Source organism: Colletotrichum fructicola, assembly GCF_000319635.2.
Source record: "Colletotrichum fructicola Nara gc5 chromosome Unknown KSG_Nara_v1_contig11, whole genome shotgun sequence".
Taxonomy (NCBI): domain Eukaryota; kingdom Fungi; phylum Ascomycota; class Sordariomycetes; order Glomerellales; family Glomerellaceae; genus Colletotrichum; species Colletotrichum fructicola.
Window position 1 is genome coordinate 912,556 of NW_027094061.1, and position 27,764 is coordinate 940,319.

Genomic DNA, 27,764 nt, shown 5'->3' on the forward strand with positions numbered 1-27,764 from the left:
AGAAGAGCCGAGTTCTTCAGCGGATAAAGCGCACTAGGGAGTGTCAGGTTGGATGAGATGAAGCTAGCTCCACACTCTCCGACGTTCCTTCCTAGTCAATCCATCTCCTCGACTGGTTTAACTCTCTTAATGCGGCTGATCTCATCTTTCAAAGACGCGTCATTTCTGACGCGATGGTCAACCGCGTCACGTATCAGCTTTCTTCCCTTGAAGTATGCTGGGGCTTTCTTCGGAAACACATAGTAGCAGTTTTCCAGCCCATGAGCACCTTCACAGGCCTTGCAGACCACATCGGGGCTCCCTGGCGAGAATGCGCGCTTACGCTTCCGGCCTGTAGCTTGGTTTCGGGTCTGTGTGTCGCCTTCTTCGTTGCTTGGTGTAGCCTCCAGCTGAGGTAACATGCTTTGGCTTTGGCCTGTTGCAAAGGTCGGGCCAAACACGCCTCTGGTGAGTCGTGATCCCTTCTCCTGAAGGCCAAGGAGATCCCTTCGCTCGGCCTCCTTCCTGAGGTCCTTCGCGACCTCCCCAATCGTCAATGTTTCCTCCTCAAGCTTATCCTTGTAGATTCCAGCGTATATGGTGACCCAACCGCCGAATATTGGCTGGATGGCTCTCGTCAAATCTTCAAACCAGGTGTTGGGGTCTTCCACTCCTCCGGTTTTTCTCACAAGCGCATGGTTGGTGGCCATCTCCCAGGAGGTGATCCATCCCGCGAAATCCTTAGGCACACTAGAAAGGATCTTCGTGGCTGTCTGGTATTTACGCCGGGCTGCAGTCTGCTGTTCCCTCTCAGTGGCACCAACACTTGTCCGTAGATTGGCGTACCACGTCCTGAGGTCCCACATTGCACGACAGGAGCTCTGGCGCAAACCATAGTCTACCGTATCAATGACCCACGCCTTCAACCTCTCTGAATTCGTTTCTTGCTCTTTGTATTCCTTGTAGTCTTGCTCATACACTCGCCATTCGAATGTGAAGGAAGCTTTGTCTTCTGCCGTCAGTTCAGACAAGTTTCGAGCGCGTAAGTGTGGGTCGGTCGATTCAGTCGTCGAAAGCGCAAGGTCGCCTGTCGAGGATTGGCTGACTGTCTGAGTCGATTGCCCACCGTGGCGGGTCTGTCTTCCCTGTGGGGAAAGTTGGTCTAGGTCGGCAGCGCGAGAAGAAACCTTCCGATTGTAGGTTTCAAATGCTGGTCGTTGGGGCTTTTCCATCAACGCTTCTTCGCCGTCAGGATTGATGCAATCCCATAGGTGCAAGCTTATAGACTTCGTCTGGAATTCTTCGTCCCAACGGCCCCAGTCTTCGAAGGTCCGCAGCAGCACCTTCTTCGACGAAGCGGTATTGGTCGACATCGTATCTGCTTAGATTGCACGAAGCTTGTTCTAGAGCGATATGAGACTCTTAATTGTTAGACAAACGATGTTGATTTAATGCAATACCACTGAGGTCCATTGATCAAAAGGTGATTGTTCTGCTTGATTGAGGGATTTCCTCCTATACCGGTCCGAGCGGGGTTCTGTCTTGTATTTACCCATCATCATCGGTTCTTGCATATTATTCAATGCATTTCTAGCATCCCTTTATCCAGACACAGTCGTCAATCCAACATCTTGGCTATGCATCGGTTATTGTTTCCTAACCTCAATATGGCTTATTTGCATCTGTTTCATGTAGTGTAGCATATCTCGATGGATCTGGCCAACTGGCCACTTATCCTTTTCATCAATCAATCAATACAGTTATGCCTTTACTCGCTGGTAGCCACGCTGTCGTTCTGACACGAATCAGGAAGTGTTCTGCAAACTTGGCATTTGTACATACGGCAGTCTATGGCTCTGATTGGTTTCTCAACCCTGTCGCTGCTGAGCTGCACAAGGCTGAGCATGACGCCCTTCCCCTCACTTCTGTCAGCAACCTCTAGTCGCAATCTCCAGCGCAATCTCCAGCATTCAATGACACAGCGTCACAGCGTCACCAGCTCTACGTGACATAGGAGTCCTGACGACACAATCAGCTCCACTCTGGCAATTTACGACGGTTCCTTCCCCTCTACTGTACAGTCGACCATGTCTAGTCACCCTCCACGACGACGAGCCGAAGACGTCCGCATCGCCGTGATATGCGCACTGCCTCGCGAATATGATGCCGTCATCCTGGCTTTCGATGAAATCTGGAGCGATGAAGACACGCGAGAACCCGCCCTCAGACGACACAATCACACTTTGGGGCGCATCGGGATTCATCATGTTGTTTTGGCCCTCCTACCCAACATGGGAAAGGCTTGCGCGGCCAACGAGGTGGTCTGGCTCCGTTCTGAATATGCTGGTTTGGAGGTAGCTTTCTTGACTGGTATCTGCGGGGCAGTGCCTAAGCCAGGAACCGAAAATGAGATACTGCTTGGGGATGTGGTTATTGGTGAAAGTATCGTGCAGTATGACCTGGGCCGACAGTACCCAAGCAGCTTTAGCCAGAAAGGTGATGTGGACGACAGCCTCAGCCGACTTAGCAAAGATGTCCGCACTTTTCTCGCCACTTACGAGACGCACCACGGCCGGGATGATCTACAGCAACGGATCACCAAGATCCTAGCGCAAATCCAACAAGTGGCCATTGCAAAAGACCGACACTGCTACAACCGTCCGGCTGCCCAAGACGATATACTTTTCGAGCCAAACTATCTTCACAAGCACCGAGATCAGTCAGACTGTGTCTGTCATGGGTGGGCTGCGTGTGATGGGGCTATCAAAGCCTCCTGCAAGCAGCTTAAATGCGACGTCCGGCATCAGGTTTCGAGGAAGCGTCTGGAGTCCAAGGGGCCGGAGTTGCGGATACATATCGGGCGCATTGGCTCCGGTGATACAGTGATGAAATCAGGCAAGCACAGGGACCGCGTTGCGGCAGAGCACGGTATCATTGCCTTTGAGATGGAGGGAGCAGGCGTTTGGGAGGAGATCCCCTGCATCATCGTCAAGGGGGTTTGCGACTACGCGGATAGCCACAAAAACAAGTCGTGGCAGGACTTTGCCGCTGCAATGGCGGCCTCAGCGACGAAGGCACTCTTAGAGCGCTATGTGTCTAGTACCACTAAGAAAAGCTGTGGGTGATCAGGTTAAGAAGCCCTCAACGTTGCTAACGAATAGTAGCAGATATGACTTTGGTGGACTCCCCTTCTGACACGTTTACGCTTGCTTCCGTATTTAATGTCGCCGGGGTAAATCACTTCGTTGGTAGAGGTAATGAACTTAGACGACTGCACAAGGAGCTAGAATGGACAGGTAAGCGCCGCACCGCCGTGCTGCACGGTCTTGGTGGCATGGGAAAAACCCAATTGTCGATAGAGTACACGAAGCAACACGAGAGTGACTACTCGGCCATCCTTTGGATTAACGCAAGAGACGAAACATCACTAAAGCAAAGCTTTCAACAAGTGGCCCGGCGAATCATACGCGAGCACCCGTCTGTGGCGTATGTGCAAGTTGCGATGGCCAACCAGGAACCCGATGAGACCGCAGAAGCAGTCAAGCGGTGGCTGAACGAAGCAAGAAACAACCACTGGCTTGTCGTCTACGATAATTACGACGACGTCAAACTAAGGCCTATCCCTAAGGAGAGTTTATCTCATTCCGACATGATAGTCCAGCTTGAGGCGGTGGACTCCAAAGCGTACGACATCCGCCCATACTTTCCCGAAACCGACCACGGTGCTATTCTCATCACGACGCGGTCCTCAACAGCGGAGCTCGGACAGATGATCCAACTGAGTAAACTAGGGGACGTAAACGACAGCTTAGAGATACTACAATCAACATCCAATCGTGCCAATCTGGCCCAGGGTGAGTCAATCGATCCAAGAAGTAAGGCAGGACTCAATCGTCAAATAGATCGTGATGCGATGGCGCTTGCGCGCCGACTCGACGGCCTTCCGCTTGCCCTCTCAACAGCTGGGGCCTATCTCAAACAAGTGTCGAGAACCTGCGGCGAATATCTCCGCTTATACGAGAAGTCTTGGCTGCGTTTACAGAAACAGAGTCCGCAACTATTGACCTACGATAGAGCGTTGTATTCCACATGGAAAATCTCGCTGGAGCATATTCAGCAGCAAAGCCTGAGCGCATCTATGCTCCTGGGACAATGGGCATACTTTGACAATGACGACCTGTGGTACGAGCTGCTGCGGGAGGGCAGATCAGAGGGCCCGGCATGGCTAGTCGAAATAACCGAAGACGAATTGAGCTTTGATTTGGCGATGAGACTGCCCTGCGAGCATGGACTAGTGGAAGCAAACCCGCCAGCGAAAGAGACGGGGAGAGAGTCACGGGGATACAGTGTACATCAGTGCGTTCACGCGTGGATGAAACACATGCTGAATACAGGGGTAGATAAGGAAAGGGCATGGACAGCGATGAGATGTGTAGCATCGCATGTCCCAAGCACTGAGCAGCACGAGTTTTGGTCCATTCAACGACGGCTTTTACGTCATGCAGATCAATGCCTTAAAAAGGAAGTGATGGATGTCGGAGAAGGGGAGATATGGATGTTTGACAACCTAGGCATGCTCTACTGGGACCAGGGCCGACTCAAAGAGGCCGAGGCGATGTACGACCGGGCTCTTCAAGGCAAGGAGAAGGCATTGGGGCCATACCACACATCGACACTCAACACGGTCAACAATCTAGGCCTCCTCTACAAGGACCAGGGCCGACTCAAAGAGGCTGAGGGCATGTACCAACGGGCTCTTCAAGGCAAGGAGAAGGCACTGGGGCCAGACCACACATCGACACTCGACACGGTCAACAATCTAGGCCTCCTCTACAAGGGCCAGGGCCGACTCAAAGAGGCCGAGGCCATGCACGAACGGGCTCTTCAAGGCTCCGAGAAGGCATTGGGGCCAGACCACACATCGACACTCGACACGGTGCACAATCTAGGCAGCCTCTACAAGGACCAGGGCCGACTTGACGAGGCTGAGGCTATGTACGAACGGGCTCTTCAAAGCTGCGAGAAGGCACGGGGGCCAGAACACACATCGACACTCGACACGGTCAACAATCTAGGCCTCCTCTACTCAGACCAGGGCCGACTCAAAGAGGCCGAGGCGATGTACGAACGGGCTCTTCAAGGCTGCGAGAAGGCATTGGGGCCAGACCACACGTCGACACTCAACACGGTCAACAATCTAGGCATCCTCTACAAGGACCAGGGCCGACTCAAAGAGGCCGAGGCCATGTACGAACGGGCTCTTCAAGGCTTCGAGAAGGCATTGGGGCCAGACCACACGTCGACACTCAACACGGTCAACAATCTAGGCATCCTCTACAAGGACCAGGGCCGACTCAAAGAGGCCGAGGCCATGTACGAACGGGCTCTTCAAGGCTTCGAGAAGGCATTGGGGCCAGACCACACGTCGACACTCAACACAATCAACAATCTAGGCCTCCTCTACTCGGACCAGGGCCGACTCAAAGAGGCCGAGGCGATGTACGACCGGGCTCTTCAAGGCTACGAGAAGGTGTTGCACCCAGATACGCTTAGAACATACGTCCCTGCCCTGAATGCCCTCGAAAATCTTGGCGATCTGTTGGAGCAACGGGGTGCTATGAATAGAGCTCTCGAGCACTATGATCGCGCTAGAATGGGCATCGCTGATGTATTTGGTTCTGAAAATGAACGGTGCATTCGCTTGTCTGATCAGATTCACAGATTACAGCTTCCGAGGCAAGAGCCGGTTCCGCCGCCTCGCGTGGCTACTGATCATAGCCTGAGATATAAGTTGAAGAATTGGAAAGAAAGGCTGAAACGTGCGTAGCTTAATATTGGGAGCTGAGGCTTGAGATGCTTTTGGGACATAACTATGGTAATGTGGGCGGTGGTAGTCGTATTTAGAGTATTAGTTGTGTTCATAACTTGCTTTATGCTTAGAATAATAAGACCTACTGTAATAAATATGAATCTGCATAATCTGGTCCGCAGAAAACCCGATGCTCGTCATAATCTATCTGGGTAGCTTACTGTGGAGATGATCGGTTTGTAGCGGGATTGATAAGATAAGAATACTTACTGTGCTAAGCGCCAAGAAGTCAAAATGTCCGTGCGGACAAAGACGAGAGAGTTGCTGAGTGTCAGGCCCACATTGCATAACCGAGTCAAGCATCTCAACTATGCAATCCGGTACTGCTTCCTAACACCAATATGGCCTATTTGCATCTGTTTCATGTAGTGTAGCACATCTCGATGGATCTGGCCAACTGGCCACTTATACCTATCATAATCAATCAATACACAGTTATGCCGTTACTCGCTGGTAGCCACGCTGTCTATCTGACAGTTATGAGCCCAGTTGATTTCTGGTAACTGGCTCTTGATCGCGAGATTCATTCAATCAATTCAAGAAGTACGCTAAAGGACAGGCACAGCGATCAGGATCGTTACAGCCCCATATCCTAGATGGCAGCAAAGTAAAGCCAGCAAAAGCGACGGCAAAGACTGTCCTAATCGTCCAGAGTCAACTGGGCGTAGAACACAAAAGTCCTCCATCTTTGAGGCATATTTTACGGACGGAAGCCGCAATATCAGGCGGAAAGACCGATCCAAGCGACGCCGAACGAGACCGGCCGACCCTGCAGAACAACTACAAGTAACTACTTGTTAAGAATCACTATCAGAGGATCTGGGAATTCCTTTGAAATCATCACTAGACTGGCTTAAGTGAAGCTATCACTATGGACACCTCTAAGACAACTCAGAGGTTAGAGAGCGATGCGGATTGGGTCAAATGGTATAATCTCTTCAGGATGACGGCAACCTTCCATGAGGTTTGGCCATATGTCAACCCTGATGGAACTGAGGTTCTAGTTGAGCCAAGGATCAGATTTCCAGATGTGGACGCTGAGAACTATGACAGATTGCTCAAGGTTGCGGCACTGGAGCACCAGGACGCAGCAAGGATTCATGAAAAGCATCGGAAGGGAGTCCTGGAGGTACTCAAATGGATCAACTCTTCAGTCAACCAGGTCTACCTCAACCAGACAACAAACCAGCAATCAGTCAGAGGCATCATAGTGGCTCTCAGAGAACAACTGAGCCCTGATAGTTACGCCAGACAACAGCAAGTCCTTCACAGATACAACATCCATCGCAGAACGATCAAGAGGACTCGTCTTACTGAATGGCTTATTGTCTACCAGGAGATTATGGAGGAGGCAGCCTCAGCAGGAGTCCCAGCGCTTGCAGACTCAACCACACAAGTGGCAGACTTCCTGAATACGGTCAAGGAGATCGCCCCAGAGTATTACACTGGAGCCTCATTCAACTTCTCAAGGATTGCTCAACCTATTCAGGCTCATGCCACCCAGGCTCAGCCTGGCCAGGCCCAGGATGGGGTACAGCAACCACCACAGGTTCCATCTGGAGTCACACAAGCCCTGGAGTTCAAGAGATGGGTTCGAACCTTTCACCCAGACTGGCTTACTGCAAGCAAACCTCCAGTCAGTTCAACCAGCTTTGCAACCTGGCAAGGGGAAAATGAGGATAACAACTCCTCATCCTCACAGAACAACAGTTCAAAGAAGAAGGAGAAAAGGAAGCCAGATTGCCCAGCCTGTTTTGGACAGCAAAAACACTATATTGTTGACTGCTGGCATATGAATCCAGCTAAGAGACATTCTCACTACGATCCAGAGAAGGATTCGAACAAGAAGGCTATTGAGGCAGGCAGGAAATTCCTTAAAGACCATCCCAGAATACAAGAGAGACTAGACAAAGTCCTCAAGGAGGGATCATCAGGATCATCCTCAACCAACTGGAGACAAAGGTCTAGGTCACAATCCAGAGAAAGGAGCAACAACACTTCATATGTTGGCCACTCAGATGATGCTTCTATTATGTCATCAGCAGATTCATCTTCAGACTCATCCTTCTGTACTGTGGATTCATCCCTCCCATCACCATCCAGCTTTACTTCAGGTTTCTGCCTTAAGGACAGTGTCATCATTGACTGTGGAACAGCCTTTCATGTCTGTAACGATATCACCAGGATGAAGGATCTTGATTACTCCTGGCAGAAGGCTATCCTCACAGGTGGAGGAGCAGTTCAGGCTGTCGCAAGAGGTACTATGGTAGTCCGCCCTAATATGGGGGGCAAGGGGAAGAAGGGGATTAGAGTCAGAGATGTGTGGTACACACCTGACTACCCTGTGACGCTCGTAGCCACAGAGCCACTCAGGAAGAAGGGTCTCTTCTTCACTTCCAAACACCCAGGGATGGAAAACTCTCAGGGAGAATTACTATTCAAGACCCCTCATCAGTATGGGCAATACCTTCTTGAGTATCATGCCCCACAGGCAACAGAGACTCCACCGCTATCCAAGCAAGTTACCTTTCAGCCTACAGGTCGGGATAAAGAAGAAACGTCCTTTTCAGGATTCAAGAAGTCCTCAGACCCTGTTGTATCTAAGGCTGAAGCCTGGCTGTGGCATGAACGACTTGGCCACCCAGGTGCAAAAGGGCTTGAGGAGCTGCTCAACCACTCAATGGGCATGAAAGTGACAGGCATCACTAAAGATGAGTGTGCAGCCTGTTCAACAGCAAAGGCAATGAGGAGAGTTTCCAGAAGACCTTCAGATCATAGGCCAACAGCTCCAGGCGACTACATTGTTATCGACTTCTTCACTATGAGCAACACATATAACGACGAAAAGTATGCTCTGATCATGGGAGATAGATGGTCCCACTTCAACTGGATCCGAACTCTTCGAACCCGGAAGGAAGGTCTTGATGCGATACAGAGGCTTGTGAACCTCCTTGAAAAGCAATACTTTATCACAGTTCGGGTTATCAGACTTGACTGGGAGACAGCACTCCGGAATGCCTTCGACCTATGGGCTGCTATGGAAGGTATCTTAGTTGAAAGATCAGCAGATTACACTGGCGCCCAGAACCCAGCAGAGAGGCTTGGAGGAATGCTCTTTATGATCGCAAGAGCCTTGAGATTTCAGTCAAGATTTCCAGAGTCTATGGCCCCGGAACTCATCAGAGCCGCTGTATATCTCTGCAACAGGATAGGACATAAGATCCTTGGATGGAAGACCCCTGAAGGAGTGATCAACGAATGGCTCAATCAACAGCCAGGCTCAACGCATCAAAGGTCAGAAAAGCCTCAACTTGGACATCTCAAGAGATATGGCTGCAGAGCCTATCCTCTCACCAAGGAATACAAGAGAGGCGAGCAAAAGTCGAACAAGACTTTGCCAAGAGCCTGTATCGGTTATCTCTGTGGCTATGACAGCACTACCATCTATAGGATCTGGGTGCCAGCCCTGAACAAGGTCCTCAGAACAAGAGACGTCTCCTTTGACGAATCATCTATGTATGACCCAAGGGTTGAGGATACAAGTCTTCTCCATCGTCAGGAACTACAGTTCAAGTTCGAAGAGCTTGAGATGAAGTTCCCAGATCCACAAGATGAAGACCTCCCTATGGACTCGGTCCTATGGGATGGGGATGAACTCCTCCATGAGGCATCCAAGCATATCTACCTCCTGCAGAGGAATGACCATACAGATGGACCTAGCAGTACGCTGACTCCAGATCAGTCCCTAGAGCCAGAAGGCACTCAGCCTGCTCCATCTGAGGGGGTGGATGAACAGGAACAAGGACAATCGTCACCAGAATCAACTCCAGTCCTCACTCCACCTACCCCAGACTCTACAGAGCAGTCAGCTATCACACAGACAGCTGTCACAATTGAACCTGAGATTATTGTATCTCTATCGCCTTCTCCACAGCCTACCCCTCAAGGGCCAACATCAAGACGAGGTCGCCCTATAGGCAGTAGAAACGCAGACATCTACAACAGAGAAACACCTATTGGTCAAGTTAACCACCAGCCAGCTAATGCTGTAAGATCTTCAGCAAGGCGCAGAAATCAGAGAGGTTCATCAGGAACATCCAACTTCACCCTGTCAACTGATACAGCAATGAACGTTGAGAACAAGACAGTGTGGAAAAAGGGCACCTTTGAAGTCACCAGACTTGAGGATGTGGATCAACAGAAACACAGGATCCTTCCCCTCAGATGGGTGCTCACATATAAGTTTGACAAGCACAACCGGCTGGTCAAGTTCAAAGCAAGGATCTGTGTGAGAGGGGATCTCCAACCTATGAGCGGAATGGAAACCTATGCGTCTACTCTTGCTGGAACATCATTCAGGACCCTCATGGCTGTTACAGCAAGGTTCAACCTAGAAACAATCCAGCTTGATGCTGTGAATGCGTTCACTAACGCTGTTCTGGATGAACTTGTCTATGTCTGGTTTCCCCCAGGCTTTAACCGTTCAGGCTACTGCATCATACTTCGCAAAGCTCTCTATGGGCTAAGAAGAAGCCCACTGCTATGGCAGAAGAGTCTCAAGTCTACCCTCATGCTCTTAGGACTCACACCTTTAGATGAGGACGATTGCATCTTCATCAGCAAGTACCTTGCCATGATGATCTTTGTGGACGATATGGTCATAGTCTTCCGTGACAAATACAGAGACCAAGCAAGGAAGATTGTGGATGGACTTAAAGCTAAGTATGAGATGAAGGAGATGGGAGAGATCAACATCTTCTTAGGAGTCCGAATCATCAGAAACCGAAAGAAGAAGAGGCTCTGGTTGTGCATGGACAACTACATCACGAAGATCTGTGAGGAGTTCAAGGTGGACAAGAAGAGGAGAGGTCCAACCACACCCATGGGATCAGACAACCTTATACCACACCAAGGAGAGGCGACACCAGAAGAGATACACTGGTATCAACGCAGAACTGGTTCTATCAACTATGCTGGTATTATGGCAAGGCCAGACGTCTGTTACCCCTCATCCAGGTTATCTGAGTTCCACATGAATCCATCAGACCTTCACAGCAAGTCTGCTGATACCTGTCTTTCCTATCTATGGAACACAAGATACTTCGCTATTGGATTCGACTGTGAAGGCAAAGGAACACTATTCTGTGCTTCAGACGCTTCATTTGCAGACGATACAGTCACCAGGAAGAGTACTCAGGGATATGTGATGATGCTCTTTGGAGGTCCTATCGCCTGGAAGTCTTCTAAGCAGCGAAGAGTTGTCACATCTAGCACTGAAGCAGAGCTTGTGGCCCTCACTCAGGCTACGAAAGAATACCTAGCCACCATACGTCTAGTCAAGGAACTTCAACTTGAACTTGATGACGACTTCATTATGCAGTGTGACAATCAACAGACCCTTAGATTGCTCACAATGGAGAATCCTCAGCAGAACAGCAGGCTCCGGCATATCAACATCAACAACCTATGGTTACGACAAGAGCTCCAAATAGGGGTTATTAAGTACCACTGGATTAAGACGAATGAGATAGTTGCAGATGGAACCACAAAAACTCTGCCACCTCAGAAGCAAAGCCTCTATATTGCTCAGCTTAGGATGACAGATGTTCAGAGTTACATCGAAACTGCAGATCCCACAGTTTAAAAGGGTATCACTCTCAGATCCATTCAACTGGCAAAACAGACCTCTCACTACAAAAGATTCAACATCACCAACTTTACGATCGTTTGTGTTTAGTTGTTTCTATTTCTTAGTGTTCTTCATTCCTATCTTTTGAGTAAATGCTTTATACGCACAAAAACACCACAAAAACCCAGAATAAACATCCAAAGCACATTCCTTCTATACTGATCTACTCCAGGATCACAGCAAAATAGGCATAACAGCCACTCTTTTGGTTATATCATGTAGCAGAGATTTATTCTACTGTGGAATCATCTCTGAGGGGGTGTGTCAGGCCCACATTGCATAACCGAGTCAAGCATCTCAACTATGCAATCCGGTACTGCTTCCTAACACCAATATGGCCTATTTGCATCTGTTTCATGTAGTGTAGCACATCTCGATGGATCTGGCCAACTGGCCACTTATACCTATCATCATCAATCAATACACAGTTATGCCGTTACTCGCTGGTAGCCACGCTGTCTATCTGACAAGCTCCCATGGAGGCACTGCTACCGTCTCCGTGGCTAAAGGCTACTCCGTCGGGAATTCAGTTAGTGTTGGCTCGACCGCTAACGTTGTCTTCGCAAAAGTGGCCCTCAGCATGTCTCTATCGGTTAATTACGCCCCGCGGTGGACGACTTCCGACAGCCAGACTCTTAGCTTCACCGTCCCGGAAGGCCAGCATGGCCTCGTCGTGTCACAGCCGCTCATCCGCCGTGTCACTGGGCGTCTGCTCACCGGCTGCAGCCATCGCCCGACCAGTACGCCCTTCACTTCCGACACCTACACTGACCAAAGCTTCGGCAATCTCGATTTCGTTAAAGGCGTCATACGACTTTGTAATAGCACCGTCTACCCTGTCCCCTACTGTAACGGTCAGGGCTTCCACTACTAAGACAGCGGGGACAGAGTGGGCCTGTGGTTGCCTTCAACGGGAGATCTCGGCGGCATCGTGGATGGGAGAGGAGTACACAATTGACTAGGCATGCTCAGGTGGGCGGAACGGAGACGGCCTCGTCTAAGCGCAAGGCGATTTGAAGACTCTATTACTACCAGCTTGTGAAAGTGGTCTTTAGTGTGGTAAGGGCAATGGATATGCCTTGACGCATGGAACGGGGCAGTGGTCCGGTGGGTAGCAGGAGCGGGTGGTGAGCGCAGGCGTGCTACAATCGACTATTTCAACCGGCAGAAGAGAGATGTCCAACAATACCTCGATCATTCGGAGGGGTTCAAAGGCGAATGACGTAAACATCATCTTCGGGAATTTAGAGTTCGGAGGGTGGTGTGATCAAAGACCGGGATTAATAACAAAGAGAGGGGAAACAGTAGAAGTTGCAAAGTAAGCAGGAAAAGAAGTAGGAAAATGAAAAAAAAAAAAAGAAAGAATAATGAGGATGCTGAATTCTTCTTGTCACGGGCACCATGCTGCTGTAGATTGACGTTGGCCTGTGAACGGTGCGTCAGCCCTAGAGAAGGTGTGTCAATTGCCCATCACCTCCGGATAACCAGCTCTAACCTTTGTAGCAGCGCGTACCAAGCGAAGAAGCCCTCTTACATTGAAGCCAAGCAGAGGTGTCCGGACCATTGAATAGACGGAGGAGCTAAAGACCTCTCGAGAGAGAGGAAAACAGGAAGAAACCACAAGACAAACTATTTACTCACAGTGTATCGATGTCGTGGACGGAAAGAGCGTGAAGTGTTCGTGGCGTATCACGGAGCTGGAGCGGGTGAGGGGCAAAGCCACGAAGGATGCTGTCGGCGCAGAAGGGGCTGGAAATGCCGGCGTCGCCGCTGTAATGCGAGATAGGTAACACCTACTACTAACGACGTTGTACCATACCCGTTATAACGCGTCCGCTGCTTTGCAGGCCCCATCATCATCAACATAAGAGTCAATCTTCAATTACATAGGCTACCTGATAACCTTCCGCGCCCGGTTTATCTTATTAATCGACCAACCATCTCCCCTATATCACCAAGTAGTCTAGAGACTTTCCATTCCGTAGGTATTTTAGCATAGAGAACACGAGCCGGATGGTCGTCATGCGTAACGAGGCGCGTTTGCGAAAGCGTCCAGGATCTGGGTCGTCCAGCTATATGAATGCATGAACCCTAACTGCAGGCTGACGGTGTTCTGAGTGACTAGCGAACAGTATTCTCCTTCGATCTATGCTCCAGGCTTTCATGGAGGCAGTACGTGACCGCATTAGCGAAGCCGATGAACTGGCTCGAGCTCTGCAGAGCCGCTAGTAGCAAACTGTCAGATAGACAGCGTGGCTACCAGCGAGTAACGGCATAACTGTGTATTGATTGATTGACTATCTTGTTGTAAAGGATAAGTGGCCAGTTGGCCAGATCCATCGAGATGTGCTACACTACATGAAACAGATGCAAATAGGCCATATTGAGGTTAGGAAGCAGTACCGGATTGCATAGTTGAGATGCTTGACTCGGTTATGCAATGTAGGCCTGACACGAAGCCATCACGAATATCGCTGCCTCCGCTCCATCTAGATGATTCCAGGGAGGGGGGTTCCAAAAGTGGGCGACTTTACTTAGCGATCTCCCAGATTCACCGGCTCCTTATCAATAGCATCACTGATAACAACCACTTCGTCCCTCTCGCCGCGTCCATAGAGGCGCAAACCCAACACAGATCAGCCAGTAACAAGGAGCTGTAGCGCCAGCATGCCGTGAGATTATGGCGGCATCAACAGAAGAGGAAACAGGTCGCCGCGCAGACAAGGGAGCGACTCAGAAGAAGCAGGGGAGTTAAACAATGATATTGTGGTGGAAGCTTTGGGAGGAAAGGTAGATGGAACAAGGACGCAATGTCACGGGCTGGTGCCCGGTTGTAGGCTAAGGCTGGATGTCTAAGCAACTCTCATAAGCGTAGCCAAATAACAAGCAGACGGCTTATTATTAAGTACCCTTTTGCGCGAATAGCCGAGGGATCCCGCGTCTAACCCACGCGGCCAAGGGCAGGTGTGCTGGCTACCACTGCAACCCCATGCGGGGTCCGCCCCTTGACACGCAACTTCAAATGGAGGGCGACTTCTCGATTACCCTACCCCCGCCCGTAACACTCAAAACCAACATAACAGCTGAGACTGAGGAGCGAGAAAAGCAGCCTAATAGAGGGATGGAAATATTGACCACCTAATACGCTCCGTGAAAATGCTACTTACTTATTTCCTTGTCGTTTTCTTGACCTGCTTACTCATGATCGCCCAGTGTTGAACAATAGCCTGTTCGCTTCGCTGCAATTTACCAGCAATCCAAGACCACTTTTTTCCCTCCTGAACCCATGCACGCAGACGTAATTCGTCCAGAGGTGTCCAACGGCGACGCTGAGGCCTTTTGCCCTTTTCTGCAGGGCTATCTGAGCTGTCGCTACGATCAGAGCTCAAGCTTTCACTTTCGCTATCGCCATCACTGTCTTCTCTAGAGTCGTCGTCTGAACTTTCGTCATTTTCAACCATCTCAGGATTTGACAGCCCGACAGTTGGCTCCACTAGATGTTCTTGGTTGCTGTTTTCCATGCTGGTTGTGCTGTGCGGAAGCTTCTTTGTGGCATAATCACTGATAAACCCAAGGAACAGCTGAAGCATGTCCAATGCCCTTTCACTGCTAACGCCACTCCCAATGAGAGCCTGGACGGTGTCACTCATCCGCAGCAAATGTTCTGCAGAAAAGCCACAGGTGTGACATGTGGTTGAGGATGGATCTGCTGTGGTGGCGACAGGTGGGAGGAGAGCTTGTTGTCACGGTCTATGGACCGGTGTTCGGCCTTCGGCAAGACCCTCAGCCACGACTCATTGGACCCACCAAAATCCAATGGCGCATTTGCTAGAAGGTTCCAGGAATATCGACAAGGTCAATGGCAAGGTTATAAGAATGCCCAGGAAATAGGGAGGATACGGTTCTGTTTCCTGTTCTTCAAGAAGATTTATTGTACTCGTAGTAGTAGGCTAGACCAATGGCATCGACCTTGTCCTAGACCCTTACACCTGAGGGTGCTTGGAGGCATCTTTCCATTACCTCGAAGCTGCTAGTATTTACTACGAAGAGCTGGATTCTGTTAGCGTTAGCATCTGGTCTCGCTGTGGTAAGCGCCCTATTTCTTCTTGAAAATAAGTTAAGTATAAGGCAATAATACTAAGGGGAGCAGTAGACATAATGAGAGAGACTATCCATAGCTAAACCACCTCGTATACTCATTCGATGCGGTACTAGAGTTATCCAAGGCCACTATGGCTTCACGTGCTAAGTCCTTAGTGTACTTGACTACTCTCTTCATCTCTTTAACTTATGATAGAGAGCATAGACAGACACTTGCTTTAATCATAGACACCCAAGATATTAATACTGACCTATCATGAGAACCAAGCCGGCCACGTACAGAGGAAGGTAAAGGGGGCAAAAGCATATGAGAGGTTCAATATTAAAACGAAGAACAATGTTACGACCCGACAGGCATGACACGTTGGAACAGCCCCGCCTGGCATCTCGGCGGCTAACACAGAACATATGTAAGCAGTAACACAGGTAAAACCAGGAACCATCGGGAAAGGAAGAACTATGGTACAGGTCACGTGACTTCGGGAACAGCACGGATACAGGGCAAAGATGGATATGTTGGATATGTCCGCTATCCCAGCTATCCATGGATATGTTGGATAGCACGGATATCCTACATAGCCACCACAAGAGATACTGTGCAGAACTTGTATATAGTATGACCTGAGCCTGGCTCATGGTCAGACTTCCATAGCTCTTCAGCAATCAACTTAGTATTCATCCTCACGGATACTCTCAGCTTACCTTCACTGCGAATTACTTGTTGAGCCTAAGACTGATCACCTTAGCCTCTGACGACCGATCTACTATCAGCCTACGACCTACGACTCAGACCACGACCTCAGTGAACTGTTATAACGTGTCAATCCCCAGCTTCTGTTAGCAGACCCTACTGTCGGATAGCTGACCGTAACAAACAAGTAAATTATGCACATATTAACCAACCCCACGTAGTTGTAACGACTCTTCCGTTTTTCTTTTCTTTTCTTTTCTTTCTGTTGAGAGAATGGTGAGGGCTTGGTCAATTGGCTGGCTGGTTGGCTGGTGGCTCGGTTAGTTGGTTGCTTGGTTAGTAAGGTAGATTAGGAAACCGCGAAAGCAAATCAGCCAGGGGAGTGGAGTGGGAAAGAAGAAAGAAAGAACCATTATGCTTACAGCCTTTGATGCGATCAATAACTATTACAATCTCATGATATACACGCTACGCTCTCATGGAAGCAGTACGTCACTGCATTAGCAAGACCAACAAACTGGCTGGAGACTTGCAGCGCTGCTGATACCGAGCTAAACGTCTTAGCTTCAGAAGTCTCTATGATTCCGCTCAACAGGCTGGGCATCCAGAGAATTATGTATAAGATAGGACAGGATTTCAGCAGTATCATGCGCTTAATGCGCCGCTCTGACGTCTGGGTCTGCTTTTTGGTAGAAAGATTAGCCATCATTGCAGCCGTGACGTTTGACGATACACCGTCTTTTGCGACGGTGGTGTCTCTGCTGGGGTTCCATCTGTACTTCAGGAGGCGGGAAGCTCCCCACGGTCGAGGAATACATGACTGGCTTGCAGTCCCTCCTCCGCTGTTATATTCCGCAGTATCTTCTCCGTTGGTGAAATCTGAGCAGTCCCTGACTGTCTGAAGAAGCGTTGCTGTAAGTGCCTGTGTAGTTTGTAGAGGACGTCGTTCACCTAATGCCCTAACGTGTGTTTGTTGCTCCCTGGTGCCTAATCGACCAATGCCCGCCCCCCTCGGTCCGAATACCTGGCTCGTATCCGGACTGGTTTCGTTCTGCCGCGACGTCTCCGAGCGTACCGTCGTGTGTGGCTTCTTTTCCTTGTGGACTCTGGCCACGGAAGGAGCACGCGGAGCCAACGGCCCAGCTTGCTGCCCACTTTGATCATCAGCAGCACTGCCGCATCTGCCATCCGATTCTCCTAAATACCTAGTTAGAGCGTACTCTGAGGCGCGGGAAAGGGAACACTTCGTACGTTTTGCCCGGCTGTCTTGCAAGCACCTCATAGGCGTACCCCACATAAGCCTGGTTGGTGTGAAGTTTCTTCCTCGTGGCTCGAGTATTGCCATTGTCGTCGGGCGTACTGTTAGTGATCCGGTATCGCACGAAAGCCAGGACGTACTAGCGGCGGGGCGAGGACGTTGGCTGAGATAACACCAGACGAAAGTGTAGATGCAAACGGTAGTGGATATGATCCACAGACGCCAGACATAGGTGAGGCCAAGTCGAAGGTTGGGCCGGTCCCGCGCAATCCAGCAGCAGTTCCCGCCAACTGGCTCTATCACACCGATCCTAGCAGCCAAGGCACTAGTAGTAATCGGAATAAGCCATACGCAGCAGCAGATTGAGAATCTCTTAAGTGATGAGCTGTCCGCCATACTTGTTCTCTGCCGTATCACCAGAAGCGTGGCTATAGCGATGGCGAGGATGGAGAAGTCGGATGCTTGCGTTGAGAGCTGACTAAACACGCCGTTCAAGACGCACGCTATTCCGCGTTGTAATTCCTGGTCCCTAACGTAGATGATCCCCGATATAGTGTTATTAGCTGAGTTAATGACTTCTTTGCGTTGATGGTCGTCTTGGTTAGTGTCTCATCCCGCTTAACATTGACGTTGATAGGAGAACACCTTACCAGCAACCATGAGGTTAAGGACGAGGGTGTGTCGTAGAGACCGGCGTCGAGTATGGTGAAGACCAATCAAGATTAAAGCGCTCGAGGTTGCTAGGAACGAAAGACTACTCCCTACGAGGGCTAAGGACGCCACCAGTGAGTTAAAAGCCATTGTCAGCTGACGGGCCATACAGCCTCACCCCAGCACTAGCCAAGCTGCGCACGCAGGATCTCCTCTCTCTCTCTCTTCCCTTTTTTAATCTCTTGAGCCTGTGCGGGGACTCTCCCCGCTTTATCCTTTTCTTTCCCCTCCTTTTCCACACGACGTACGGATAGCAGCATCAAAGCTCAGGCGAGTCAAAGGCTATTAGTGAGATAATTAGGGTTGTGTGTGCGTTTGAGAAAGTTACCGGTGTGAATTCAAAACCCCCCCCACCCCCCAACCAAGCAGTGATGACGCCTATACCGTAAACCTCCCGAGCCGATGCATGCTATTCCCTAACGCTTCGGCCTATGATGTCTCACTTGCCGACTATATCTCCACCTTCGACTCCCTCAAGCTTCACGTCTTAGGTGCTATATTTTCCATGATCTAAGTCTCGAACGAATACTACCACGGTACGATCGGGCTGTCCCCTCGGGAATATCGCTAGAAGAACATCGGGTATTCCATGCTAGTACGGAGCACGTCGGCGAGCCTCCCCAAGCTTTCCATCTCCCATCTGAGCAGCGCGGGTGGTGATATGGTGACACACCGAAGCCGCATAGCCACAGGATCAGGCTGAGGGAGATCTCCCAGCGAGGGCGCACAAGCCTCGAAGGAAGTGCGAAAGGCGTGTATGTTGGCCTACGACGGTGTGTGCTCGGCGTCGATGATATCCTCCCTGCGGAGAATCCTGAGGTACGGGCACGCACGGGCGGGGCAGCCGGCTCACGCTTACCTCGCAGAGGTCAACCTTGCTCAGGACCAATTATTCTAGCGTAGTTGCCGACGGGGGCCGTCCGTCATAAGATACAAAGCACGGCGCCTACGCTGATGTGGAAGTCGAACCTGGCGGTGGTGCCTGCGGCCGGATAATGGCACGACAATCCGGCTAGCCGCCTCACGGTTTATAAAGCTGGCACTATTGGCCGAAAGTATCATCCGACGTAGGAGCAAGACTGTAAGGTCTCCGAGTGCTAGTGCCGTAGCCGTTCTATCACCCTGCTAATGCCCGGCCCGGTCGAAGGTCCGTATCTCAAGCGTCTCCAGAGCAGGAAGGCGCGACAATAGGACGGCAAAGGCGCCGGCGATGCCTCTTACATGCAGTTCGCCGACCGGCTGCCCGGAGACCCTGGTGTCCTCATGTGCCGGTGCCAGCTGCTTGCTGCCTCGCCTACGTGGCATCCGGCCGGGGGGGGTGTTCCATACTCCGCTGCCGAGTGACGCAGCAAGGTCTCCGGCCTTCATGCACTCCAACGCTCACACACAGTACACACCAACGCGACGTACTATGTCGAGATGGTCAGGGCCACTCGGTAATTTGTGATGTGCGATATGTCCCTAACGACGGCTGAAGGTGCTAGGGGCTGTGATAGGGACGGTCTAGCGCTTGTAAGCCACATGTTGAACTGGTCTCTGTCCCGTGAGACAGACTCTGGAAGGCTGGGCAAGTTGCTGACCCTTTCTCAATCAAGCCCGAGGTCTGCTAGGGCAGGACGGTGTCTATGATATTTCGTCGTCCCTATTCGTCTACCATAGGCATGCCGAGTTACTATATGTGACGTGGGGATTGAAGTAAGGAAAGGAACCCATGGGTAGGATGAACGGGATTAGAAATCAGATATCCCACAACGTAAGACGAGAGAGGCGGCCAGACGCAGCATGTCATGAAATCCCAATGCCGTAAAGCTTTTCTCCTAATACACTTGCGGTTTCTTGTTAGTCCCTCAGGTCGGTTTAGCCTATTCTGCGATCGGGAATGTGGAGCCAGTCCCACTTTACAGCACCACGCAAGCATGGACTGAGAAAAGGGAAAATCTGCGCCTCTCCGTCTCTGAGGGTCAGCCCAAGGCCTCGCTAGGTCATCCACTGGTGCCAAACCAGCGTGGAGAGCTAGTATGAAGATGTTGGGAGCGGCATCAATCTCCCCCACTGTCTCCCTCTCTTTCCCTCTCCGTCTTCCGGTACTATATAGGGTAGAACTAGGTTGGGGGATCCCATACTGGTCTGACAAGACAGGCGTTGTAGACCTACGTTATAGATGAGAGAGACGCCCACGTTGATAAAGTGAGGCCCTCGAGTGTTATATTAGCAACTTATCACACAAGCCGCTCTATCTATAACATAACATTAGGCTTGGGAACGATACTTGGCGAGATAGGTATGAGACCGCAAAGCTAGGAGGCTACATCACTGGATGCGGTTCCAGCGCCTGTCCTTGGTTTCTTTAAGTCACAGACAGTGAACGTGAGATTCCAATGTGGATGTGGTTCAATCCTTCGCTGTCTTGAATGGTTCACAATGCTACAAATCCCAAACGTCCTGACACAGAACCGGGGGCTAGGCAGGATCTAATATATGATTCGCTAGCGTACATATATACCAACACCCCGATATAGAGAAGTAGAGAAGAGTTCGACAAAGCGCCTACTCTATGTCTCTTGCTGTACCTGGGTTCTATAGCTATACCTGCGTACTAGGAGCTACATCTAGTGAATAGTAAGTAGACACAGTTCAGTAGTGAACTGCGTGGACCCCTAGCGAGGACTTTCATCTCAGCATACAACATGTTGCTCAGCAATCGCGCACCCTCCGTAGCTAGATTCACTTGAAACATTGCTTTCATCATACTCCATGGTACGTACTGCGTAAGTGTAAAGGTATTTAGGGGCTACGGGCCACGGTTAGGTCAAACTGATAGAAGCAGAACCTAAAAGGTATGTATGGTATTGCTGCGCTATTTTTTGCTTGCTTCTTCGAGGATTCTCTTTTTCCAGCCTTCAACGAGTACTCGCCAAGTCCTCTCTGTGGAGGGTTCTGTGCCCTGGACCCTTTGGCCTCTCCGGCCCTTTGGCCTCCGTTGGCCGAGCTGCTCCCGGGCTTCTCTGTTCCGTCTGCTTAATCCCTTACAGTAAGCATGGAAACATCGCCCAAATGATGTGTAGCTATGTTGTTAAGGCATTATCGACAAGCATCCAAGCTCGATTAACATATCAAGCATATCCATTTGGTGTGGGGGGAGTCAGAGAGAAAAGAGAAAAAGAAACAGGTCTTTGTATAGAATGCACGCCAAGCTTCTGCCAACTTATAGAGTGACTCTTTAAGTAACAAGATGGTGACGTCACATGCCGCCCCAAGGGACCGACTTGCGATCCTCGACATGTCCCTCATGATTTCTGTAGACGCAACATACATCCCAGCAATACTCACGTAACGTCGGCTATCACGGAAAGGATCGGTGTCCGCGTCGGCGTTGGCGTCAGGGTGTGTGATCTGTCGCCGGGTCTATTATAGCGAAGGTGATTTGCTGCGGCGGCGGCGGTGAGCCGAATATACCTGTGGCTTCTTTGGGCCTAAGCTAGCCAGTCTGAACTTTGAAGTCCCTCTCCCACATGGGGCATTCTAAGGTCTACTATGTGAATGCGTCAACGTTTTCTGTGTTGGAATACCTGTATACCCTACGCATATGATCGTGCTGTGCGGACACCCTGTCCGTCCGTTGGGCGTAGAAGCCAGGGTCTACCGCCCTGTATCGTGCATTCCGAAGGATAATGAACACCTACAAGCATCACTGAGTGTCATCTAGTTCATAGGGTTGTGAGTTATAGTTATCTGCGCGACCTAAATTCTCGCGGGCGAGATAAGTCAGGCGAAGTGCATATGAAAGCAATGCCGAGTCCGATCCATCAACCCGGGCAGACGGGCTGTAGCAGAGACCGCAGTCCATACCCGTCTTTCAAGTAGAGAGCGACGCGCGAGGCGACGGTAGCCGTCGACTCAACTGCTACTTACACTGAGCTCGACTTGTCGCAAGCTCCATGCAGCGTATGTATCTCATTCGTCTTTCTGTTCGCTTTGCGCAGCCCCTAGTCACTTGACAGTTGAGGTGTTCCTTAGAGGCCAAACAGACCGCTAACGAGCAAGACCCCTGCTTAACTACCTAGTGTAGCGGCGTTTTAGTATTGTGCCTACCAAGCAGGTCAGGCAACCCTAGCCCTACGACCAACCGGCGTTAATCTTGCGGAACACCTGGCAGCCCTGGACTGCCTGCTCATAGTAGAGTTATCCGAACGGATGAAAACTGGTGTTCGTGCGGCCACGCCGTAACTTTGTGCGTACGGTACCAAGCCCATGCTAGGTGCCCCATACGGGCGGCCGATACCACCCACGGCGCGCCCGTTGCACGCCGACCGAAGAAGAATGTCTTTAAATCGGGCGCAAAATTCGAAGAAATATCGCATAAATACGCGGATTAATTCAGAGTGGTTTTGGGTAAGAAGATATACGTTTTCGGGCTGGTGGGGGTTAGTTGAAGATTAGGCTTCGGGGTAAGTTATGGTTAATGGTCAGAGGTTCGGGGATGTGATCATCTGGGCTCTGAGAAGGTACGTTCGCTGAGGTTGTTTTGAGGGATGAGGTCGGAGGAGGGGAACCGTACGACGTTTTCTTAGCCGCCTCGCCTTCATACATACATATGTATAACTAAGCATATATAAATACATATACTTATATATATTCATATAAGTATATGTAACCATATATTCGACGTCAATACGCCAAGCCTTGTCCGACCTTCTACTCTACAGCAGCTTTCGTTGTGTGGTGATCGTATTAAGGAACGTACAGTGGTCAGATCATGGCGCCCGCAGCGGCAACGTCCGAACTGTTGTCAACGACGGCCTCACGATCGACAAGGATCGTATAGGCCGAGAAAATCAACAGACGCCCGTCTGAAACATTTGTGGGGCAGTGTGCCGGGTACGAATCCCCAGGCGGCCCTGTCCAAGCTCGGGCAATCCTTGCCCAGGTTGCAATGCGACTAGCCCGCCGAGAGGCTAACCTGTGCATGGATATCCCGTTCGCTCCGGGCTGTAGGTCCGGCTCGGACGCTTGGGGCGTTGACAGCTAGATGATACGGACACGACCTTGAGTATCCAGGACGGATCGAACGGACAGGGTTGCCGGGGATCCGTACGGCTACGCCGCGGCCGCGGCCTGTGTGCGGGCAGCTACGGCACCAGCCCCCGACTCTCAATGCTAACACTCACTACCCGTGCCTATACTCTATGCACGCCGACCCGAAGAACAATGGATTCCAGGGTGTCGGGCGCCAGAGGCCCAGAAAAAATTGCATCCGTGCGCGGGGCCATTCAGAGGGCTCCCGGGTGGGCAAAGATAGGTCCTTCGGGTAGTGAGGGCTGGTCTACGGATAAAGTTAATGGGTCGCATCAGGTTTGACGGCAGGCGTGATGGCCAGCAGGATAGAGGAATGGGACTTGGTGCTGCCAAGGACCCCTTGGTATCTCGCTCGCGCCGCAGGTTTCCTGCATCGTCGAACCATCTCAGTCTTTCGGGTAAATGCTCGCTGGACGCCGCCACGAGCTCATCTCTTGTATGGGGTCGCAGGTTCAGTTAGCCGCAGGTAATTATACAGGAGAATGGGTCTCATGGAGCTATGGGTGCTACCAGCCGCCGACCCAGCTAGCTTAACTACTTACCAGTCCACATACTATGTATAGCTCTTCATGTATCCGTACAGTGGAGGCTAGTCCCCATGTCGCTTGGCAGGGACCGCCGGCATGGACCGCCGGCAGGGGAGGGGCCCCATGAGGCAGGGGGTCCAGCATCACCACACTTCACACGCTGGAAAAAGCTTCGCGCGACATAAGGCGCGCGGCGGGCCTTTAGCAATCCGATTTAGCAGAGGACATCGCCGTCAGTTTCCATCATCATCATCATCATCAGCAGCAGCAGCAGCAGCAGACACGCACAGGAGCAAAGCGGACTATTCTGTCGTTATTACCTCCGTATCCACTCCTACCTCAACTACGGTGTCTGTTAGGAAGCTCGTTTAGACTGGGCTCCCCCTATCCTCTCGAGGGCCAGCTCTCCCTTCCGGGGCCTTATTTCCCCAGCAGTGCTTCTCTGTTAGCCGAAAGGTATATGGTGGTCTGATCCTGTGATTGAGGTTATCTCGATTGTATCTGACATATCTAAGCAGGGCCGCTGAGTCGGGAGGCTCCTCGCTATCGCCGACTTCGAACGCGGCAGCTCAACCGCCGAGACCGTCTGGCCTGGACCATCTCTTATGTGCGCATTGCCCCGTCGCTAAGGAGAAGCGAGGGTCGGGTGTAGGGAGACCGGGCTGGGCATCCGCGGTTTGCTGGATGGGAATCAGCCTACTGCCCAGACCGACACACAGCTCACGTTCAGCCACTGCTACCTCACCTTAAAGATAGATAACCCGCTACCAATGTTCGACGTCAACCGCGGGACCGCCGGCATGCTAACACACGGCCGTATTGATCCCGGATCTCGGGAGCAGAACGAACACGAGTCACTGGAGCAGGAGCGGAACACTTGGTTCGCCACCTTGGACAGCAACAGGCTGCAGTTCAAGGAGGCAAGAGAACGTATTAGGGCCGCCTGCGATCGCGCGCAGCAGAGCGTTCGAATCGACCTGGCAAACCAGGCCCAATTCATCAGCCGTCAGGTGTTGCCCTCAGATGTCGTCGAACTATTATGCCGTTATCAACGCGAGATCTGGCAGGGACGCCTCGAACAGATCCAACTGGATCGCGACCGGTCATTAGAAGCTGTCGATTGCCAGGAGAGGGAGGTGTTCTTACACCATCACCGCCGGTTCCCGTTATCAAGCAAGATCATGCCGATAGTGGGCTTTGGGTCGGGCGAAGGCACGCCGGAACGCGAAACATCCGTCCAAGCAACAGGTCGGGCGAGCGACCTTCAGCTGAGGGGAGGGCCTGACCATGTCGCATCTGACGATGTTGCATCCGATGATGTCGCATCCGACGATGTCATCGCGCCCAAGACACACTCGCTTCCTCCCGCGGTTAGAGGGCTGACCATCAGACCGCTGGCCGTTGTATGTCCAAACCCTGCTGAGGACGGCGCTCAGCGTCCCCCGCATGGTCCGCTAGGGACATCTGCTGTCACATTGAGAGCGTCCAACGAAGGCGTATCTGGTCCCGTCGTCTTATTGCCATCGCAGCAGGCTCAGCGGGCCTATCAGAGTCCTTACCGTGACAGACACGGTTTCGCGTGCCGAGGCCACGAGAAGGGATCAACCGGCCTTGTTGGCAGTACACCAAAAGCGCCAGAAGGGTTGGCTGGGCAGTGTGGGCGGAGTGCGACGAGGCGCAGACAGCCTTCAGCCGCGAATCTCGGGCCGAAGCGCCCGCGACTCACCACCGCTCAAAAGGCCGAGGCTCGAACGACCACTATCGACGAGGTTCGACGCCATAATGCCTCTGGGGCCAAGAGCGTAATCATAAAATTTAACGGACTCTTCTACATCATCACGTACGTTCCCTACGAGCCGGCGGCTGATATGGCGGAACCAGGTCTGACGGGAATATTGACGCGTGATAGGTGCGACGAACACGGCATTCGCTTCAGACAACATGTCCTAGCCGAGGCTGCAAGGCATTTACAAGGGGCGTGCCACGGATATCCCACGGTCACAAACAGGCTCATTGTCCAAATGTTCGGCGTTCGTGTTACCGACTGCACCGATGCCCTTGCGTTGATGAACAACGCCTGCGTGACAGAAGTCCCAGCCAGCGGATATAAGCCGACCAACTGGGCCAGAGGCTACGCACGTCGCCGGAAGTTTGTCCAGTACATGCCCAGAGCCATATCAGTCCCCCAGGCCCGGCGGGCCGCAGAGGAAGAGGAGTCCCCATAAGGTCGTCAACCTCTATCACCTTAGCGACGCGCCTCCAGGAGCTCATGGCATGGCCTCCGGCGGAAGCAGCCGGGCCAGCGGCTAGGTAGTATATTTATATCCGATCTGGAGCCCGCCTCACTATCTCACATGATAAGGGGGGTGGTGAGCGTCGCGGCTTGAGTCAGTTCAGGTCAACGCCCGAAGGTAGATGCTATCCAGGGCAGGCCCGTATGCCTCGAAATCGCGGCTGTGAGCTTGTCCTTGACATGGACCTTCCTTGTGGAGGAAGCATCCCACAGCGTTGAAATCGCAGTCTAGACGATCGCAAAAGCTGTGTAACTTCTCGTCCCCTAGTATGTATGTCCAGCGGCCGCCACCAAACAAGGAATCACCTCCTCCGCCAAATCAACCCATAGGAGCAGACGTCTTAGATGGAACGAGGTGGTTAAAGTGCCGAAGGGTACGGGTTGGTGGCTCGAAGCGTCTTTGAATCATCGACCCGCGAAATCCGGGGTTATCGATTGTAAGCGGACGCCCTTATGGCGCCAGGGCACCGTAGGTACTAAATTAGTCGGATGCTCTCCTACCCACAACCGTGAGACGACTAGAGGCACTAACAGAGCTGTGGTTTGTAGCTCAATCAACACACACACTGTCCATAGTGCCCTAACTGATCCGCAATAGACTATCGCCGCCGCGCCGTTTCTAAAACAACTACTATGCCTTCGCTCCCCGTAGTCTCTGGCCGTACACATAGACGGCCAGGCATTCTTCGACGTTTCTGTGAATATAGACTTGCGCCTTGCGCACTGAGCTCGCTTCTATCTAACCTTGGCTTTATGTTATGTCAGTTCTGCTTTAGGCCCGGTCTGTATGATGTCTAACTGTTTTAAGGCCTATTCTGAAGAGACTATCAGGCTGCATCGGCACCGGAAGGCGCAGCTTACATACACGTCTCATGGTTCCGACATTGACACAGAACGTAACTATAACGATCATCGCGATGAATGAAGCGATTGAAGATAGGACGAGAGTTTTACTCATGAGCCCGTTCAGGGAACCCAAGACGGAAAAAACACAGAAACAAAAAAAGAAAAAATAGCAAAAGGGGGATAGAAGAAAAAAGAGAAGAGTGGGCTGCCTAGTCGGCGTGATGAACTGATAGATTTGGGTTGGTCGTAATAGTGAGTGCTGTAAAGGGTTGTAAAGCAATTTTGGACTGGTTTCAGACTGGAAGAAGATACCCTTCAAGTAGTCTTTCGGTTAGCGCAGACTCCTGCCCAACGTGTCTGCCATAGCCTAAACGATCATTGGCAGAGACCTGGTCGCTGCGGAGACCCTTTCTCGTCCTGTTCACGCCATTGCCTGTCGTCGTAGAACCACGCCCGAGCCTGCCAGCAGACTGTTAAGACTCATACGTATGTATGTATATACGTATGTATGTATATACGTATGTATGTATATACGTACATATAGACGTGCAATTAAATAGGGTATGTAGCGTAGTCTTACATATCAACCTGCATCAATTCAGCTAGCTAAACAACCCCCCTATAGAGACCTTGTTCTTCACGCGAGGTTCCAAGAGAAGGCAAGGTCGCGTCATCCCCCCAGACCAACACTGATGCCAGATCTAGAGACAACAGTTGCAATAAC

General features: G+C 51.3%; 6 protein-coding genes across 6 annotated transcripts; 4 read left to right on the plus strand and 2 right to left on the minus strand.

Annotated features, from left to right (window-relative positions):
• Positions 1-95: 95 nt before the first annotated feature.
• On the minus strand, positions 96-966 carry CGGC5_v016806 (uncharacterized protein; the record flags this gene model as incomplete). Its single annotated transcript, XM_066153577.1, has 2 exons — positions 96-899; positions 958-966. The coding sequence occupies 2 exons, from the start codon at positions 964-966 to the stop codon at positions 96-98; spliced, it is 813 nt and encodes a 270-aa protein (XP_066006844.1).
• A 1,100-nt stretch (positions 967-2,066) lies between these two features.
• nphp3-3 (Nephrocystin-3) lies at positions 2,067-5,751 on the plus strand (the record flags this gene model as incomplete). The annotated part of the gene is made up of 4 exons (XM_066153578.1): positions 2,067-3,096; positions 3,147-3,833; positions 3,882-5,647; positions 5,701-5,751. The coding sequence occupies 4 exons, from the start codon at positions 2,067-2,069 to the stop codon at positions 5,749-5,751; spliced, it is 3,534 nt and encodes a 1,177-aa protein (XP_066006845.1).
• Positions 5,752-6,719: 968 nt separating this feature from the next.
• CGGC5_v016808 (Retrovirus-related Pol polyprotein from transposon TNT) lies at positions 6,720-11,492 on the plus strand (the record flags this gene model as incomplete). Its single annotated transcript, XM_066153579.1, has 1 exon — positions 9,975-11,492. The coding sequence occupies one exon, from the start codon at positions 9,975-9,977 to the stop codon at positions 11,490-11,492; it is 1,518 nt and encodes a 505-aa protein (XP_066007052.1).
• A 475-nt stretch (positions 11,493-11,967) lies between these two features.
• On the plus strand, positions 11,968-12,411 carry CGGC5_v016809 (uncharacterized protein; the record flags this gene model as incomplete). Its single annotated transcript, XM_066153580.1, has 1 exon — positions 11,968-12,411. The coding sequence occupies one exon, from the start codon at positions 11,968-11,970 to the stop codon at positions 12,409-12,411; it is 444 nt and encodes a 147-aa protein (XP_066007053.1).
• A 5,081-nt stretch (positions 12,412-17,492) lies between these two features.
• Positions 17,493-18,388, minus strand: CGGC5_v016810 (uncharacterized protein; the record flags this gene model as incomplete). The annotated part of the gene is made up of 4 exons (XM_066153581.1): positions 17,493-17,526; positions 17,581-17,688; positions 18,090-18,162; positions 18,238-18,388. The coding sequence occupies 4 exons, from the start codon at positions 18,386-18,388 to the stop codon at positions 17,493-17,495; spliced, it is 366 nt and encodes a 121-aa protein (XP_066006873.1).
• Positions 18,389-23,776: 5,388 nt separating this feature from the next.
• Positions 23,777-26,126, plus strand: CGGC5_v016811 (uncharacterized protein; the record flags this gene model as incomplete). Its single annotated transcript, XM_066153582.1, has 5 exons — positions 23,777-23,840; positions 24,351-24,357; positions 24,420-24,549; positions 24,597-25,741; positions 25,811-26,126. The coding sequence occupies 5 exons, from the start codon at positions 23,777-23,779 to the stop codon at positions 26,124-26,126; spliced, it is 1,662 nt and encodes a 553-aa protein (XP_066006950.1).
• Between the last annotated feature and the right edge of the window lie 1,638 nt (positions 26,127-27,764).